The 17,581-nt window shown below is 54.6% G+C and overlaps 1 protein-coding gene across 1 annotated transcript in view; it reads right to left on the bottom strand.

Annotated features, from left to right (window-relative positions):
* Positions 1–277: 277 nt before the first annotated feature.
* alad (aminolevulinate dehydratase) overlaps positions 278–17,581 on the bottom strand; it is a 30,536-nt gene continuing 13,232 nt past the window's right edge. Inside the window, exons 7-12 of the mRNA XM_085965945.1 lie at positions 15,869–15,957; positions 9,642–9,697; positions 9,041–9,128; positions 7,392–7,478; positions 4,484–4,613; positions 278–944 (exon numbers count right to left, since the gene is read on the bottom strand). Of these exons, the coding sequence (XP_085822071.1) occupies positions 883–944; positions 4,484–4,613; positions 7,392–7,478; positions 9,041–9,128; positions 9,642–9,697; positions 15,869–15,957 (512 nt within the window). The 3' untranslated portion in view covers positions 278–882. The remainder of the gene's footprint in view (positions 945–4,483; positions 4,614–7,391; positions 7,479–9,040; positions 9,129–9,641; positions 9,698–15,868; positions 15,958–17,581) is intronic.

The raw sequence follows: 17,581 nt of genomic DNA, 5'->3' as shown, positions 1-17,581 counted from the left end.
GAAGCATTCCCTGCTCCGATTGGCTCCCCATGGCCCACGTGATCCCAGGGGAAGCATCAAACTAACTGCGCCCCTGGGATACATAAGCACTGCGCGCCGGCAGCTGGCGCAGGCCCCGGATCGGAATTCCACACGGGCCCACAGCTCAACGGCTGGCGCGCTAGGTAAGTGCAGGTCGGAGGCTTGCACCCGCGGGAAGCCCCCGACCCGAATTTCTGGGCCATGTAACTTAAAGGAATGACTTACATTGCAGCTGCAAGAGGCAGAGCAAACAGCATTTAATTTCTTAGTATTTGTTTTATTAAAACAGAAGTTTCCATTTCATTTGCAACTGTTCACAGGGTTTCACGTTTCACTTACAGGTAATATTAATAACACGTGTTAGAGAGTCTGTACACATCGAACGGTCAGGTCCAGGAAGGCACATGGCAGCAGCGGTTACTACATAGTACATCAAAATCCCAGTCACATGATTTATTCACAAAGCCTGTCAATTCATTCAGTTTAAGATCCCTGATGCTGTGTTCGCAATGCACAACAAATCCTTTACAAAATCAGACACTTGCAGCTGCATAATCTTTCAACCACTCTCAGCTCACTTCGTCAAATCTCTCCCTCTCTTCCACTCATGTACATTATGCAACTAAATATCTGAAGGATGCTAAACATTTCTGTGAAAATCTATTTTAGGTCTAATACAAGGGTTCAAGGTTTAAAAGAATGTTGCTCGTCTTTATCAACGAGTATTTGGTATATCAGCCGTGGTACCAGATGTGAACGGGAGAGGAGGAGCGGGGTGAACGGGAGGCGGGGGGGCGGTCTGTGGGAATGGCTTAAAATTCTTCAGAACCCTGTGTGGTCTGTGTCCGAGACGGAGCAGCATCAAATATCCTTCAGCCATTTCAGGATCTGTGGCACATAGTACGTGATGATGATATCAGCACCTACAAAACCCAAACACAGTAAATCAACATCACACAGGTACAACACCATCATTCTTAAATGCCAAACTGGAAAACTGTCCCCAGCAGGAGCCACCTGCTGGTTACCCATCTTCCCGTGGTCAAGTGGGATGGGGAATGATGGGACAGTCACTGCTATAGATTACACCAACACCACCGTGAGAATGTCCAGCAGGTGTGTTAACAGAACCAGAGCTCTTAAGCTGCGGGGTGACCACTTCCTGAAACGTGCTATCCACGAAGCTCTCAGCCTCACGGATGCACTGCAGTGACTCCAGCTGCTGCTCAAGCTCCGAAACCCGGAGCTCGAGCTCCTCCCGCTGACCACACCTCCTGCACACGTGGTTGTCCAGGACACGGGAAGCGTCCTGGAGTTCCCACATGGTACAAGATGTGCATTCCACGGGACGGAGGTTCCCTGCCAGGCCTCTATTTAATAGACGATTAACTAACATAACAGACATAAACTCGAGACTTAAAAAAAATACATTCAGCTCCTTCCCTTGTGCTGGCATCACTTTAGTTTTTTTTTAAATCTATAGAGCGATCTCCCATAGAATGCCCCACTGGGAGCGATGCCCCACCGGGAGCGATCCCCCATAGAATGCCCCACCGAGAGCGATCCCCCATAGAATGCCCCACCGGGAGCGATCCCCCACAGAATGCCGCACCGGGAGCGATCCCCCACAGAATGCCGCACCGGGAGCGATCCCCCACAGAATGCCCCACCGGGAGCGATCCCCCCATAGAGTGCCGCACCGGGAGCGATCCCCCATAGAATGCCCCACCGGGAGCGATCCCCCATAGAATGCCCCACCGGGAGCGATCCCCCATAGAATGCCCCACCGGGAGCGATCCCCCATAGAGTGCCCCACCGGGAGCGATCCCCCATAGAATGCCCCACCGGGAGCGATCCCCCATAGAATGCCCCACCGGGAGCGATCCCCCATAGAATGCACCACTAGGAGCGATCCCCTATAGAGTGCCCCACCGGGAGCGATCCCCCATAGAATGCCCCACCGGGAGCGATCCCCTATAGAATGCCCCACCGGGAGCGATCCCCCATAGAATGCCCCACCGGGAGCGATCCCCCATAGAATGCCCCACCGGGAGCGATCCCCCATAGAATGCCCCACCAGGAGCGATCCCCCATAGAATGCCCCACCGGGAGCGATCCCCCATAGAATGCCCCACCGGGAGCGATCCCCCATAGAATGCCCCACCGGGAGCGATCCCCCATAGAATGCCCCACCGGGAGTGATCCCCCATAGAATGCCCCACCGGGAGCGATCCCCCATAGAATGCCCCACCGGGAGCGATCCCCCATAGAGTGCCCCACCGGGAGCGATTCCCCCATAGAGTGCCCCACCGGGAGCGATCCCCCATAGAGTGCCCCACCGGGAGCGATCCCCCATAGAGTGCCCCACCGGGAGCGATCCCCCATAGAATGCCCCATCGGGAGCGATCCCCCACAGAATGCCGCACCGGGAGCGATCCCCCACAGAGTGCCCCACCGGGAGCGATCCCCCATAGAGTGCCCCACCGGGAGCGATCCCCCATAGAATGCTCCCCCATAGAATGCTCCACCGGGAAAATTTGAAACCATCCCAGGAGGGACTGACAGGCGAGTGAGTGCTGAGCAACGATTGGATCCAGGGCCTTGATTGTGTTATCGGGAGGAAGGCGAGTGCTGCCCTGGCTCTTGGTCTCCCCAGAAGATATTTTCAACGTTGCTGAATCTCAGTGCAATAGACCTTAGTAGCCTGGTGGCAAAAGTCAACTTCAAAAGACCGAAGAGAAACAGGAATAGGTCAGTGGTCCCCCCCAATCACTGTCCACTAATCTCGGTCAGAAAGTGTATGTCAGTGCGCACGCACGTTGGGCTAGGGCAGGACCGTAGGGACGACCCCACAGTTGAATAGCCGGTCACCACATGCTGTCCAGGTTCACATGTAAAGTGTGGCTAATCTGTTAAGGGCTGTCTGAGCCACTGACCCATAGCCCAGCAACAGCCAGTGTCTTTAGGAGAGAGGCAGGAAATAATCAGGGCCATCCACACGCCAACATTGTCCTGAAGCAGCTTACATGACAGCAGAAACCCCAACAGCTTTTCTCCTCTTTCTTCAGGCACAGCTATTATCTTGGGCCATCCCACGGGCGACTGCCCCCCGGCGGGCCATCCCACGGGCGACTGCCCCCCGGCGGGCCAACCCACGGGCGACTGCCCCCCGGCGGGCCAACCCACGGGCGACTGCCCCCCGGCGGGCCATCCCACGGGCGACTGCCCCCCGGCGGGCCATCCCACGGGCGACTGCCCCCCGGCGGGCCATCCCACGGGCGACTGCCCCCCGGCGGGCCATCCCACGGGCGACTGCCCCCCGGCGGGCCATCCCACGGGCGACTGCCCCCCGGCGGGCCATCCCACGGGCGACTGCCCCCCGGCGGGCCATCCCACGGGCGACTGCCCCCCGGCGGGCCATCCCACGGGCGACTGCCCCCCGGCGGGCCATCCCACGGGCGACTGCCCCCCGGCGGGCCATCCCACGGGCGACTGCCCCCCGGCGGGCCATCCCACGGGCGACTGCCCCCCGGCGGGCCATCCCACGGGCGACTGCCCCCCGGCGGGCCATCCCACGGGCGACTGCCCCCCGGCGGGCCATCCCACGGGCGACTGCCCCCCGGCGGGCCATCCCACGGGCGACTGCCCCCCGGCGGGCCATCCCACGGGCGACTGCCCCCCGGCGGGCCATCCCACGGGCGACTGCCCCCCGGCGGGCCATCCCACGGGCGACTGCCCCCCGGCGGGCCATCCCACGGGCGACTGCCCCCCGGCGGGCCATCCCACGGGCGACTGCCCCCCGGCGGGCCATCCCACGGGCGACTGCCCCCCGGCGGGCCATCCCACGGGCGACTGCCCCCCGGCGGGCCATCCCACGGGCGACTGCCCCCCGGCGGGCCATTCTATAGGGGATTGCCCCAGTGTCAAATAAAAGTTCCCCCTTTTAAAGGGGAACAACTAATAGAAAACAAAATCATAAAACAAAGGAAACTTAAATAATAATATTGCTGTCTGTGCCCACCAAGCACTCCAGTCCCCGCGGTGACCACTGGTTGCGGAAGGCCTCAAGCGTATCAGCAGACACCGCATGCTTCTTCACCTGGGCGTGGACAAGGCTGCGGACGAGAGACAGACAGCCAGCCAGAGCGACCACGCTCCCACGAGCCGCGTCCAACCTGGACCTCCTGTGGATGACCACCTTGGCGAGGCCCAGAAGCAGACCCACAGAGATCCTCCGACTTGCCAGCGCCCCCCCAGCCCCCCGCACTGGGTGGCCAAAGATCAGGAGTGTCAAAACCAAGTATGAAGTGACTCACATTCCACATGTGCCCGTGTTCCTGGGACACTGGGCTACACAGAGCTCGCTGTATATTGCAGGATCTACGGACGCAGTGTTGGTACCTGGCTTCATGCAAGGGATTAACACACTGCACAAAGTGCTGTAAAAGTTAACAAGTATTACCTGCCCTCCTGAAGCTGGTCAGAGCCTCCATTACAGCTGTCCGGAGGTCAAATGCTCCAGCTTGGGCACCGTGCCACAGCATTGCAAACTCTCCAGAGACATGGTAAACTGCCAGTGGATGTGAGGGGAACTGGAGAGGGGGGAGGGGGAGGAGAGAGGGAGAGAGAGATCACTAACTGCTAAACACCTAGCATTCAGTAACTGCAACAAAATCACTAAATTCACAGTAAATAATAATGACACTCTTACGCAGGGTGCACCCCCATATCTCCGTGGCTGTAGTGAACTTTCTTAACAGTCAGTGACATCACATTAATGTAGAGATGAAGGAAACCTGTTAGAATACAGCTCCCGACCTCAGTACAGCCTTGGTCTAAACATGGACAAAGGAGCTGAATTCCAGAGGTGAGGTGAGAGTGACTGCCCTTGACAGCATTTGACCAAGTGTGGCATGAAGGAGCCCTAGTAAAACTGAAGTCAATGGGAATCGGGGGGAAAACTCGCCACTGGCTGGAGTCATACCTGGCACAAAGGAAGATGGTTGTGGTGATTGAAGGTCAATTATCACAGCCCCAGGACATCGCTGCAGGAGTTCCTCAGGGCAGTGTCCTAGGTCCAACCATCTTCAGCTGCTTCATCAATGACCTTCCCTCCAACATAAAGTCAGAAATGGGGATGTTCGCTGATGACTGCACAGTGTTCAGCGCCATTCACAACTCCTCAGATAATGAAGCAGTCCATGCGCGCATGCAACAAGACCTGGATGACGTTCAGGCTTGAGCTGATAAGTGGCAGGTAACGTTTGCGCCACACAAATGCCAGGGAATGACTATCTCCAACAAGCGAGAGTCTAACCACCACCCCTTGACATTCAACGGCATTACCATCGCCGAATCCCCCACCATCAACATCCTAGGGGTCATCATTGACCAGAAACTTAACTGGACCAGCCACATAAATACTGTGGCAACAAGAGCAGGTCAGAGGCTAGGTATTCTGCGGCAAATGTCTCACCTCCTGACACCCCAAAACCTTTCCACCATCTACAAGGCACAAGTAAGGAGTGTGATGGAATACTCTCCACTTGCCTGGATGAGTGCAGCTCCAACAACACAAGAAGCTTGACACCATCCAGGACAAAGATGCCCGCTTGATTGGCACCCCATCTACCACCTTAAACATTCACTCCCTCCACCACCAGAGCACCGTGACTGCAGTGTGGACCATCTACAAGATGCACTGCAGCAACTTGCCAAGGCTGCTTCAGCAGCACCTCCCAAACCCGCGACCTCTTCCACCTAGAAGGACAAGGGCAGCAGGCGCATGGGAACACCATCATCTCCAAGTCACACACCATCCTGACTTAGAAGTATATCGCCTATCCTTCATCGTCGCTGGGTCAAAATCCTGGAACTCCCTCCCTAACAGCACTGTGGGAGCACCTTCACCACACGGACTGCAGCGGTTCAAGGAGGCGGCTCACCACCACCTTCTCCAGGGCAATTAGGGATGGGCAATAAATGCTGGCCTTGCCAGCGACGCCCACATCCCATAAATAAATTTAAAAAAAATTAAAGCAGCAGGTGGGAAACTTCGAATACAACCCCGAGGGACACTTCACTATGACAGGGACATTCCTGCTGTCAGCGAGCGGACATGACAACTCACTCAAACAAAATTAAAGTATGTCCATACAAGAGTCTCCACCTGCTCCAATAACACCCATGAGAACAGGATTCACTGTTCCACAGCCAAGAGGGCAACACCTCTGTAGATGAGCTCTTCCCCCATCGCCCCCCATCCCCGGACTAACACACTCGCTCTCCCCACCGCCCTATGCCATGCAGCGTGCTAATGATATCAGTGGGGCAAATGATGGGAGGCGTTCCAGAGCCTGATAGCCCTGGACTAATTAGATACAGCCGTTCATGTAGACTATGTACAGCAGGCAGAGCTTCGAGCAGGCATTGAGTGACTTAGGCATTAAAAAGGCCATTTGGATAAGGTAATGGATGTTGTCGGTGCCAGTGGAACCAACGCCTCAGTTTGAGTTCCTCAGCACAGGTGCGATGAGCCAAACGATCTCCTTCTGTGATTCTATGAGTCAGTATCCTCAGGAGCAGAGGGAATAAAATTACTGAAGAAAAAAACTCTTTAACCCCATCCCATCGTCAGCTGAGGGGTCCCAGACCCTATAAACCCAGCCCACCATCAGCCGAGAGGTCCCAGACCCTATAAACCCAGCCCATCGTCAGCCGAGGGGTCCCAGACCCTATAAACCCAGCCCACCATCAGCAGAGGGGTCCCAGACCCTATAAACCTAGCCCACCATCAGCCGAGGGGTCCCAGACCCTATAAACCCAGCCCACCGTCAGCTGAGGGGTCCCAGACCCTATAAACCCAGCCCACCATCAGCCGAGAGGTCCCAGACCCTATAAACCCAGCCCACCATCAGCCAAGAGGTCCCAGACCCTATAAACCCAGCCCACCATCAGCCGAGGAGTCCCAGACCCTATATACCCAGCCCACCATCAGCCGAGGGGTCCCAGACCCTATAAACCCAGCCCACCGTCAGCTGAGGGGTCCCAGACCCTATAAACCCAGCCCACCATCAGCCGAGAGGTCCCAGACCCTATAAACCCAGCCCACCATCAGCCGAGGGGTCCCAGACCCTATAAACCCAGCCCACCATCAGCAGAGGGGTCCCAGACCCTATAAACCCAGCCCACCATCAGCCGAGGAGTCCCAGACCCTATAAACCCAGCCCACCATCAGCCGAGAGGTCCCAGACCCTATAAACCCAGCCCACCATCAGCCGAGGGGTCCCAGACCCTATAAACCCAGTTTGCTATCTGCCCGAAATCGGTCCACACCCCTCCACAGCTAATGGGTACGTGCACCAACTTACTTTGTTTTTCACCTCTCGGACGATGTCCAGGTAAGGCATTCCCGGTTTGACCATAAGCATGTCCGCCCCCTCACGCACATCACGGTCCTGCACCAAGAGAGCAATCAGAGTCAATCTCAGTAATCCACTGACACGCAGATAGAGTCACGCCCCAACTGTGCACAATCCCAGTAAGAGAGAGAGAGCGAGCGAGCCATGGATCCCTGCCCACAATCCCAATAACCAGAGAGAGAGCGAGAGAGCGCCATGGACCGCGGCCCACAATCCCAATAACCAGAGAGAGAGAGCGAGAGAGAGCCATGGATCCCTGCCCACAATCCCAATAACCAGAGAGAGGGAGAGTGAGCGAGCGAGCCATGGATCGCTGCCCACAATCAGTTACCTTCTCCTTTATCACACGACGGGACACAACATCACTTGCGCTCTATCCTGGAAAGCCCTCAGCTGGCTCTGACCAGCACACCATTACACACTCATTTCCACAGCTCAGCACATCGATCCTGTAATTTATTTGTTCTTGTCGGGAGACCTTGGCATGGTATATTACTGCCCACCCCTAGCTGTCCCAAAAGATGGTGGTGGGCCTTTGGCAATTGTTTTTACACCAGAGTGGTTTGTTCACTTCAGAGGGCATTAGGAGTCACTGTGTAGAAGTGACTGGCAGCAGATTTCCTTCATTAGTGAACAACGTGGCTACATTTGTGCTCATTCTTTTTCCAGATTTATTAAATTCAATTTCACAACTTGCCATGGTGAGATTTAAACTCATGACCTCCAGGTTGCCAGTCCAAAACCACAACACCAACGTACCCAGTCCAGAACCCCAACCCCAACCCCAGCGTACCCAGTCCAGAACCCCAGCATACCCAGTCCAGAACCTCAACCCCAGCGTAACCAGTCCAGAACCCCAACCCCAGCGTACCCAGTCCAGAACCCCAACCCCAGCGTACCCAGTCCAGAACCCCAACCCCAACCCCAGCGTACCCAGTCCAGAACCCCAGCATACCCAGTCCAGAACCTCAACCCCAGCGTACCCAGTCCAGAACCTCAACCCCAACGTACCCAGTCCAGAACCCCAACCCCAGCGTACCCAGTCCAGAACCCCAGCGTACCCAGTCCAGAACCTCAACCCCAGCGTACCCAGTCCAGAACCCCAGCATACCCAGTCCAGAACCTCAACCCCAGCGTACCCAGTCCAGAACCCCAACCCCAGCGTACCCAGTCCAGAACCCCAACCCCAACGTACCCAGTCCAGAACCCCAACCCCAACGTACCCAGTCCAGAACCCCCACCCCAGCGTACCCAGTCCAGAACCCCAACCTATCTGTATGTATATAACCTGGCAAACATCCAGAAAACAACTACAATTCACACTGTAAACTTCCCCAACACAGATACAACCACACACCCTGCACCCCAGAACCCTCTCTACAACCACACATACTATTTTAAAAATTAATTCTTGCCCATCTCTGCTTGTCCAGAGAAGGTGGCAGTGGGAGCTTGTTCTCGCACCGCTGCAGTCTGTGTGGTGAAGGTGCTCCCAGTGGCGTTAACTTGGCACTGCTGGCACAGAGATAGCAGGACTTCTCTAACTTTGAAACTCATCTCGTGTGTTGACTGCTTTAACTACACAGACGTGGACTTACCACAGCTCGGATAGCCAGCCCCCTGGCACCTGGCGGCAGCTGGTAACACCTTCGATCTCCGAAGGCCGGCTTTGACTGGGCAGCATCACTGATGACAAAGGACATGAATTACACAGAATCTACAGCACGCAAACAGGCCATTCAGCCCAACAGGTCTACGCAAGGTTTACAGTCCACACAAGGTTCCTCCCACTCTAATCACCTCTTCCCATCCTGCCCCTGTATCCCTGTATTCAATCGTCCTTCATGTAAGCATCAAGCCTACCCTTAAAAATCGCAAAGCTATCTGCTTCACTCAGCCCATGTGGCAGCAAGTTCTACATTCATGCTTTCTCTGTGTAAAGAAATTCCTCCCAAATTCTTTATTTAAACTCCCGCCGACCCACACCCACAGCCCACCCACCCACGGCCCACCCTACACCTACCCACCCACGGCTCACCCTACACCCACCCACAGCCACTTTCCTCATCTTCCAGTATTAACAGGGGAAGCCGAGATTAGTGTTCAGTGGAAAGCAGCACATTTATTGCTAAAACACTTCGCACATCGATCCTGTTACAGCCAGAATCAGTGAAACAGATTCAAACCGTTGGAACTCACCGGAAAGGTCCATAGAAACAGGAAGCAAACTTTGCACTGTAGCTCATCAATGAGACCTACAGAGAAACATCAAACAACAGTGTTAAAGATCCACAGTTCGCAGTTTTTAAGTTTTGGCCCCCGCCCCGCTCAAACCCCCCCCCCCCGCCCCGCTCAAACCCCCCCCCCGCCCCGCTCAAACACCCGCCCCGCCCCGCTCAAACCCCTCCGATCAGATCAAACTCCCCCCGCTCCGCTCAAACCCCCCCCGCCCCGCTCAAACCCCCCCGCCCCGCTCAAACCCCCCCCGCTCAAACCCCCCCGCCCCGCTCAAACCCCCCCGCCCCGCTCAAACCCCCCCCCCCGCTACGATCAAACCCCTCTGATCAGATCAAACTCCCCCCGTCCCGATCAACCCCTGCGCTCCGCTCAACAACCCCCCCGCTCCGCTCCACAACCCCCCCGCTCCGCTCCGCTCAACAACCCCCCCGCTCCGCTCCACAACCCCCCTGCTCCGCTCCGCACAACCCCCCCGCTCCGCTCCGCTCAACAACCCCCCCCGCTCCGCTCCGCTCAACAACCCCCCCGCTCCGCTCCACAACCCCCCCGCTCCGCTCCGCCCCCCCGCTCCGCTCAACCCCTCCGCTCCACAACCCCCCCGCTCCGCTCCGCTCCACAACCCCCCCGCTCCGCTCCGCTCAACAACCCCCCCGCTCCGCTCCGCTCAACAACCCCCCCGCTCCGCTCCACAAGCCCCCCGCTTCGCTCCGCACAGCCCCCCCGCTCCGCTCCGCACAGCCCCCCCGCTCCGCTCCGCACAGCCCCCCCGCTCCGCTCAACCCCCCCGCTCTACAACCCCCCTCCCGCTCCGCTCAACAACCCCCCCCCGGCTCTGCTCAACAACACCCCCCGCTCCACAACCGCCCCCCCGCTCCGCTCAACAACCCCCCCCGCTCCGCTCAACAACCCCCCCCCCGCTCCGCTCAAACCCCCCCGCTCCGCTCAACAACCCCCCCCGCTCCGCTCCGCTCAACAACCCCCCCGCTCCGCTCCACAACCCCCCCGCTCCGCTCCGCACAGCCCCCCCGCTCCGCTCCGCCCCCCCGCTCCGCTCAACCCCTCCGCTCCACAACCCCCCCGCTCCGCTCCGCTCCACAACCCCCCCGCTCCGCTCCGCTCAACAACCCCCCCGCTCCGCTCCGCTCAACAACCCCCCCGCTCCGCTCCGCTCAACAACCCCCCCGCTCCGCTCCGCTCAACAACCCCCCTGCTCCGCTCCACAACGCCCCCGCTCCGCTCCGCACAGCCCCCCCGCTCCGCTCAACCCCCCCGCTCCGCTCAACCCCCCCGCTCCGCTCAACCCCCCCGCTCCGCTCAACCCCCCCCGCTCTACAACCCCCCTCCCGCTCCGCTCAACAACCCCCCCCGCTCCACAACCGCCCCCCCGCTCCGCTCAACAACCCCCCCCGCTCCGCTCAACAACCCCCCCCGCTCCGCTCAAACCCCCCCGCTCCGCTCAACCCCCCCGCTCCGCTCAACCCCCCCGCTCCGCTCAACAACCCCCCCCCGCTCTGCTCAACACCCCCGCTCCACAACCGCCCCCCCGCTCCGCTCAACAACCCCCCCCCGCTCCGCTCAAACCCCCCCGCTCCGCTCAACCCCCCCCGCTCCGCTCAACCCCCCCGCTCCGCTCCGCTCAACCCCCCCGCTCCGCTCAACCCCCCCGCTCCGCTCAACCCCCCCGCTCCGCTCAACAACCCCCCCGCTCCGCTCAACAACCCCCGCTCCGCTCAACCCCCCCCGCTCCGCTCCGCTCAACCCCCCCCGCTCCGCTCCGCTCAACCCCCCCCGCTCCGCTCAACAACCCCCCCGCTCCGCTCCGCTCAACCCCCCCGCTCCGCTCAACCCCCCCGCTCCGCTCAACAACCCCCCCCGCTCCGCTCAACAACCCCCCCCGCCCCGCTCAACAAACCCCCCCCGCCCCGCTCAACAAACCCCCCCCGCCCCGCTCAAACCCCCCCCCTCTCAAACCTCCCCTCCCTACGTCCTATAAAAAGTGAGGTTGGGGAATTAATAATGGAAAATAAGGAGATGGCAGTTGAATTGTACAGGTATTTTGCATCGGTCTTCACTGTAGAGGATACAAGTAACATCCCAGAAATAGCTGTAAATCAGGAAATGGAAGGGAGGGAGGAACTCAAGAAAATTATAATCGCCAGGGAAGTGGAACTGAGCAAATTGTTGGAGCTGCGGACTGATTGAATTTTTCGAGGGGGCGACTAGGTGTGTGGATGAGGGTAGTGCAGTTGATGTAGTCTACATGGACTTCAGTAAGGCTTTTGACAAAGTCCCGCATGGGAGACTGGTCAAGAAGGTAAGAGCCCATGGGATCCAGGGCAATTTGGCACATTTGATCCAAAATTGGCTTAGTGGCAGGAGGCAGAGGGTGATGGTCGAAGGTTGTTTTTGTGACTGGAAGCCTGTGTCTAGTGGTGTACCACAGGGATCGATGCTGGGTCCTTTGCTGTTTGTAGTGTACATTAATGATATAGATATGAATGTAGGAGATATGATCAGTAAGTTTGCAGATGACACGAAAATTGGTGGAGTGGTAAATAGCGAGGAGGGAAGCCTCAGGCTACAGGATGATATAGACAGGATGGTTAGATGGGCAGAACAGCGGCAAATGGAATTTAACCCTGAAAAGTGTGAGGTGATACATTTTGGGAGGACTAACAAGGCAAGGGAATACACAATGAATGGTAGGACCCTAGGAAGGATAGAGGATCAGAGGGACCTTGGTGTGCATGTACATATCTACCTGTCCTGCTGCCTTCAGGGATCCAATTGGTTAAAAAGACATATGGGATACTTGCCTTCATTAGCCGAGGCATAGAATATAAGAGCAGGGAGGTCATGATGGAGCTGTACAAAACGCTAGTTAGGCCACAGCTGGAATACTGAGTGCAGTTCTGGTCGCCACACTATAAGAAGGATGTGATTGCATTGGAGAGGGTGCAGAGGAGATTCACCAGGATGTTACCTGGGCTGGAGCGCTTCAGCTATGAAGAGAGACTGGACAGGCTGGGGTTGTTTTCCTTGGAGCAGAGAAGGCTGAGGGGGGACCTGATTGAGATGTCCAAAATTATGAGGGGCGTAGATAGAAAGGAACTTTTCCCCTTAGTAGAGGGGTCAATAACCAGGGGGCATAGTTTCAAGGTAATGGGCAGGAGGTTTAGAGGGGATTTGAGGAAAAGCTTTTTCACCCAGAGGGTGGTTGGAATCTGAAACTCACTGCCTGAAAGGGTGGTAGAGGCAGGAACCCTCACAACATTCAAGAAGCATTTAGATGAGCACTTGAAATGCCATAGCATACAAGGCTACGGACCAAGTGCTGGAAAATGGGATTAGAATAGACAGGGCTTGATGGCCGGCACGGACACGATGGGCCGAAGGGCCTCTTTCTGTGCTGTATAACTCTGTGACTCTAAGTCCCCGGGTCCTGATGGACTTCATCCTAGGGTCTTAAAAGAAGTGGCTAGTGAGATAGTTGATGCGTTGGTTTTAATTTTCCAAAAATCCCTAGATTCGGGGAAGGTTCCATTAGATTGGAAAATAGCGAATGTAACTCCTTTATTCAAAAAGGGAGGAAGACAGAAAGCAGGAAACTACAGGCCAGTTAGCTTAACATCTGTCATGGGGAAAATGTTAGAAGCTACTATTAAAGACGTTATAGCACGGCACTTAGAAAAGTTCAAAGTAATCAGGCAGAGTCAACATGGTTTTGTGCAAGAGAAATCATGTTTAACCAATTTATTGGGAGTTCTTTGAGGAAGTAGCATGTGCTGTGGATAAAGGGGAACCGGTGGATGTACTGTACTTAGATTTCCAGAAGGCATTTGATAAGATGCCACATCAAAGGCTATTGCGGAAAATAAAAGCTCATGGTGTAGGGGGTAACATATTGGCATGGATAGAAGATTGGCTAGCTAACAGGAAGCAGGGAGTAGGCATAAGTGGGTCATTTTCTGGTTGGCGAGATGTAATGAGTGGTGTGCCACAGGGATCAGTGCTAAGGCCTCAACTTTTTACAATTTATATAAATGACTTGGATGAAGGGACCGAAGGTGTATGGTTGCTAAATTTGCTGATGACACAAAGATAGGTAGGAAAGTAAATTGTGAAGAGGACATAAGGAGGCTACAAAGGGATAAAGATAGGTTAAGTGAGTGGGCAAAGATCTGGCAAATGGAGTATAATGTGGGGAAAATGTGAAGTTGTCCATTTTGGCAGGAAGAATAAAAAAGCATATTATCTAAATGGAGAGAGATTGCAGAGCTCGGACATGCAGAGGGATCTGAGTGTCCTAGTGCATGAATCGCAACAGGTTACTGTGCAGGTACAGCAAGTAATTAGGAAAGCTAATAGACTGTTATCGTTTATTGCGAGGGGAATTGAATACAAAAGTAGGGAGGTTATGCTTCAGTTATACAGGGCATTGATGAGACCACATCTGGAGTACTGTGTACAGTATTGGTCTCCTTATTTAAGGAAGGATGTAAATGCGTTGGAAGCAGTTCAGAGAAGGTTTACTAGACTAATACCTGGAATGGGCGGGTTGTCTTATGAGAAACATAGAAGATAGGAGCAGGAGTAGGCCATTTGGCCCTTCGAGCCTGCTCTGCCATTCAGTGAGATCATGGCTGATCATCCAAACTCAGTACCCTGTCCCTGCCTTCTCCCCATATCCCTTGATCCCTTTAGCCTTAAGAAATATATCTAACTCCTTCTTGAATATATTTAATGAATTGGCCTCAACTGCCTTCTGTGGTAGAGAATTCCACAGGTTCACCACTCTCTGGGTGAAGAAATTCCTCCTCATCTCTGTCCTAAATGGCTTACCCCTTATCCTGAGACTGTGACCCCTGGTTCTGGACTCCCCGGCCATCAGAAACATCCTTCCTGCATCTAGTCTGTCTAGTCCCGTTAGAATTTTATAAGTTGCAATGAGATCCCTTCTCATTCTTCCAAACTCCAGCGAGTACAAGCCCAATCGACCTAATCTCTCCTCATACGTCATTCCTGCCATCCCAGGTATCAGCCTGGTGAATCTTCGCTGCACTCCCTCCATGGCAAGAACATCCTTCCTCAGATAAGGCGACCAAAACTGCACACAATACTCAAGGTGTGGTCTCACCAAGGCCCTGTACAACTGCAGCAAGACATCCTTGTTCTTGTACTCGAACCCTCTCGCTACGAAGGCCAACATACCATTGAGGAAAGGTTGGACAGGCTAGGCTTGTGTCTGCTGGAGTTTAGAAGAGTAAGAGGGGACTTGATTGAAACATAAGATCCTGGGAGGTCTGGACAGGGTCGATGTGGAGAGGATGTTTCCTCTTGTGGGAGAATCGAGAACTAGGGGTCACTGTTTAAAAATAAGGGGTCGCCCATTTAAGACAGAGATGAGGAGAATTTTTTCTCAGAGGGTTGTGAATCTTTGGAACTCTCTTCCTCAGAGGGCGGTGGATGCAGTCTTTGAATATTTTTAAGGCAGAGGTAGATAGATTCTTGATGAGCAAGGGGGTGAAAGGTTATCGGGGGTAGGCGGGAATGTGGAGTAATCAGATCAGCCATGATCTTATTGAATGGCGGAACAGGCTCGAGGGGCCGACTCCTGCTTCTAATTCGTATCCCAATCGCCCACACCCCCCGTCCCCATTGACCACCCCTGCCCCATCGGTGTGGTAATGAAGCACACAAAACAGAAGGCCGCAGGTTGGATCCTCGGCCTGTGCCAAGCTGTGTTCTCAGCCGGAGCCGTGGTTAGGGCCCTAACACTGGGCTCAGTGCCACTGGGCTAGGAAGGGGGCAAATTGACCAGAATTGGCGTCTCTGATCAGCTCCTGGCTTTGCTGGAACGTGTACAGGTGTGAACAATGGTCAACAAGGTACAGCTTGGCTGTGGTTGCCTCCATGGTTTAATAACCTGGGGACAGTTTGAGAATCCATGGTCACTTCAATGACATACTGAAGGGCCATATAACTGTACCTCAGCAAGAATCAACATGTTCAGGAGGAGGAGACGAGAGCTGGAACTGGAAGAACCAACACCACAAATCAACAAAAATAAATCCCCGCATTTGGAATTTGCACCTCCAGAGGAACGTCAGAGTAAGAGCTAACCGATAACTGATGTGTATACGCAGCTCAGACCTTGTGCCACTGGACTCCACCTAGTGCAGCTTTACCTTGCTTCCCAGATCATTGGAGATGAGAGCCTGTTTTATCGATCCAACTCTGCCATCCATCATATCTGAGGGAGCTACAATATGGCATCCTGAAACAAGATCGATTGTAAATCCTTAGTCCTCACTGGGACATTCTGGCCCAAAAAGTCTCTCACAATTAAGAACGTTCTCGCCGGAGGGGAGACTCAAACAAACACTGCAATCCAACCTTAGCATCATTGTTAAACAACACGGATATCGAGGTTGCCTCGGGCAGTCAGGAAGGAATGTGCACACAATTGGTGCGTTAGATCTTCATCCAAGTTCACACAGCCCAATTAAAATGTTTTGATAACTGGGCTTCTCTATCCAATGGAACACATGTTGAGTTTATTTGGCGCTCTCAGTGAACAATGGGAATTAGTGCAATGGACTGATGCCCATTGAGAACTGGATTGGGACTGTCCAATCTCATTACGCTGATGACATTCACCTGTCCTGTCTGGGACTGACGCTTGCCTAGTCCCCAGCATGCTGCGTCAGCTCCTCAGAATCAGGAGATCGTCATCCCTGCTTCGTACAGGATTCAAGCCCAGGCCCAAGATGTCAAAGGCCATGGTCTTGTGATGCCCAGTCCCTCATCAGAGAGAGGAGGCGCTGACCTTCGCTGTCTGGGCTGGAGTGTAACAGAGGTGAAGGGACATCGTTCCCTGTACAGAACTGGAATATTTAACCTATTGTAATATGAATATGTAAAACTTCACAGTAACTTTAACCGCCTTCTCTTGTTTTACGATTAATGATGTTTGTTGCCATAAAATCCTTTCCTGTTAACTGAACTACACAGTGAACACAGTGAAGCTCACCTAGAATGAGCAATGTCACGATCTCTGTAATCTCCTCCAGCCCCACAACCCGGAGATCTCTGTAATCTCCTCCAGCCCCACAACCCGGAGATCTCTGCGCTCCTCTAATTGTGGCCTCTTGAGCATTCCTGATTTCAATCGCTCCACCATTGACGGCCGTGCCTTCAGCTGCCAAAGCCCGAAGCTCTGGAATTCCCTCCCTAAATCTCTCCGCCTTGCTACTTCTCTTTCCTCCTTTAAGATGCTCCGTAAAACCTACTTCTTTGACCAAGCTTCTGGTCACCTGCCCCAACATCTCCTTGTATGGCTCGGTGTCACCCCTGTGAAGCACCTTGGGACGTTTTATTGCATTAAAGGTGCTATATAAATACAAGCTGTTGTCGTCACGGTGGGTTTCAGGAGATCTCTACAGACGAGCAGCCTCCTGGTACAGATCCCAGTCTGACACCAATTTCAGTCTTGCCGTAAAAGGTCAACCGGGTCTTAGATTTCACTATCTGCCACTTACTGTTTCTGTATCATCAGACTTTCAAGTGCTAGGCCCCAAGATGTGGAGTTCCCTCCCGAAAGCTCTCCGCCTCACTGCCTGTCCTTGAAAATGCTCCATGAAACCTACCTCTTTGACCAACCTTTTGGACATCTGCCCTAATATCTCATGTGGCTTGCTATGAAATTTTGTTTGATAACGCTCCTGTAAGCACCTGAGGATGTTTTACTACGTTAAAGGCACTATATAAATACAAGTTGTTGTTGGTGTTAGTGTCCCTCCGAGTGTTCTCTATCCTGGGTGTAGACCAGTCACCTCCCATTAACAGACCATGTTTTAACTCCCAGAATTGCTCGGTTTCAGATTCTCTTGCCTCCTTAA

The sequence above is a fragment of the Somniosus microcephalus genome, chromosome 23, assembly GCF_052327205.1.
Source record: "Somniosus microcephalus isolate GS21.2 chromosome 23, FLI_Smic_1.0, whole genome shotgun sequence".
NCBI classification, from domain to species: Eukaryota; Metazoa; Chordata; class Chondrichthyes; order Squaliformes; family Somniosidae; genus Somniosus; species Somniosus microcephalus.
The sequence above is the reverse complement of the archived record's forward strand: the minus strand, read 5'-3'. Positions and strand labels throughout refer to the sequence as shown.